This window comes from Nansenia antarctica, assembly GCF_963989245.1.
Source record: "Nansenia antarctica genome assembly, contig: SCAFFOLD_908, whole genome shotgun sequence".
Taxonomy (NCBI): domain Eukaryota; kingdom Metazoa; phylum Chordata; class Actinopteri; order Argentiniformes; family Microstomatidae; genus Nansenia; species Nansenia antarctica.
In genome coordinates this window covers 282-2,500 of record NW_027662850.1, presented here as the reverse complement: position 1 = coordinate 2,500, position 2,219 = coordinate 282, and the positions used below count along the sequence as shown (strand labels likewise).

The 2,219-nt window shown below is 55.4% G+C and overlaps 1 protein-coding gene across 1 annotated transcript in view; it reads right to left on the bottom strand.

The window, feature by feature from the left end:
* Positions 1–1,399, bottom strand: part of LOC308175422 (calcium uniporter protein, mitochondrial-like) — a gene marked incomplete at its 5' end in the record, with an annotated part of 6,435 nt that extends 5,036 nt beyond the window's left edge. The window contains 2 exons of the mRNA XM_080551090.1: positions 1–26; positions 1,288–1,399. The exon at positions 1–26 is cut by the window's left edge and continues 129 nt beyond it. Of these exons, the coding sequence (XP_080407216.1) occupies positions 1–26; positions 1,288–1,399 (138 nt within the window). The remainder of the gene's footprint in view (positions 27–1,287) is intronic.
* Between the last annotated feature and the right edge of the window lie 820 nt (positions 1,400–2,219).

Genomic DNA, 2,219 nt, shown 5'->3' with positions numbered 1-2,219 from the left:
CAGGCTGGTCACATGCTCATGGGACACTGGGAGGGGGGGGGGGGGGGGGGAGGGGAGGGGAGGGAGGAGGGGAGGGAGGGGTGGGGAGGGGGGAGGGGAGGGGAGGGAGGAGGGGGAGGGAGGGGAGGAGGGGAGGGGAGGGGAGGGGAGGGAGGAGGGGAGGAGGGGAGGGGAGGGGAGGGAGGAGGGGAGGGGAGGGAGGAGGGGAGGGGAGGGGAGGGGGGAGGGGAGGGGAGGGAGGAGGGGAGGGGAGGAGGGGAGGGGAGGGGTGGGGAGGGAGGAGGGGAGGGGGGAGGGGAGGGGAGGGGGGGGGAGGAGGGGGGGAGGGGAGGGGAGGGAGGAGGGGGGAGGGGAGGGGGGAGGAGGGGGGAGGGGAGGGGAGGGAGGAGGGAGGGGAGGGAGGAGGGGAGGGGGAGGGAGGAGGGGAGGGGAGGGAGGGGGGAGGGGGGAGGGGAGGGGAGGAGGGGGGCAGGGGAGAGATGGAGGAAGATACTTTATAAAATCTCAGACCACTGAACGACAGTAAACACCTCTCTGTCTGTCCGTCTGTGTGTCTGTGTGTGTGTGTCTGTCTGTCTGTTTTTTTTTTTTTTTTACCTTTATTTAACCAGGCAAACATGTAAGAACAAATTCTTATTTGCAAATGCAGCCTGACCAAAAAGCAATGGCTCTTTGGGGGGAGGGGGGGATGGGAAGCTAGAAATAAAACAAGGTTAAGTAATACAATAAACAATAAAACAATAAAACAATAAAACAATAAAACACTGGCAAATACAGATGCATTATAATACTAACAGTCAGAGAGAGGGGGAGAGAGACGGAGGAGGGTAGGGGTGAGGAAGAGCGGAGGTGAGGGATAGCGGGGGTAGTGGAGCAGGGTACTTAAATGAGGCAGGGATGGGTTATGGGATGGGAGACGGTGATCAGCAGGTGCATTGATCGACTATGGTTCGCTGCAGGATTTGTTTGAAAGCAGTGAGTGAGGTGAGTGCGGTGAGTTTGAGGGTGTTTTGTAAGGTGTTCCAGTCGTGTGCTGCAGCGAACCGGAAAGCGCTGCGACCGACTACGGTACGGGCTTTGGGGGATGGTGAGTCGGACAAGATCACTGGATCTTAGAACGATGACGGGGCGGTGAGAGAGGTGCAGAAGGGATGAGAGGTAGAAAGGTGTTTTGCAAAGTATGGATTTGTAGATAATATGAAGCCAGTGACAGAGCCGTCTGCTGTGAAGAGATGTCCAGTCTACAAGGGGTGTACAGATCACAGTGGTGAGTTGTGAAAGGCGCACCAGTGGCAAAACGAATGGCGGAGTGATGGAGGGTGTCGAGTTTCCTGAGGGCAGACTGAGATGCCATCCTATAGATGGTGTCGCCATATTCGAATATGGGCAGGATGGTCATCTTGACAAGGGTATGTTTGGCTGCACGGGTGAAGGAGGCCTTGTTCCGGTATAAAAAGCTTAGGCGAGCTTTGACTTTTGTCTGCAGGTGCTTTATGTGGGTGGTGAAGGAAAGGGATGAGTCCAGCCAAAGGCAAGGTATTTGTAACAAGAGACAAACTCCAGCTCGGAACCGTCAACACAGAAGATCTTAGGGGGGCTGCTGACACGAGGTATCCGGTCGAAAAGAATGCCACTTTGTTTTTTTGGTGTTGTTTTGTGTGTCTGCTTGCCTGCCTGTCTGTCTACCTGTCTGTCAAGGGCACACTAGTGGTGGTGTTCCCAGGTCTTACTCAAGGGCACACTAGTGGTGGTGTTCCCAGGTCTTACTCAAGGACACACTAGTGGTGGTGTTCCCAGGTCTTACTCAAGGACACACTAGTGGTGGTGTTCCCAGGTCTTACTCAAGGACACACTAGTGGTGGTGTTCCCAGGTCTTACTCAAGGACACACTAGTGGTGGTGTTCCCAGGTCTTACTCAAGGACACACTAGTGGTGGTGTTCCCAGGTCTTACTCAAGGACACACTAGTGGTGGTGTTCCCAGGTCTTACTCAAGGACACACTAGTGGTGGTGTTCCCAGGTCTTACTCAAGGACACACTAGTGGTGGTGTTCCCAGGTCTTACTCAAGGACACACTAGTGGTGGTGTTCCCAGGTCTTACTCAAGGACACACTAGTGGTGGTGTTCCCAGGTGGGATTTGAACTCATGACCTTCCGATCACCAGTCCAACTCACTATCCCCTAGACCAGTGTTTCTCAACCCTCTCCTCGGGGCGCCCC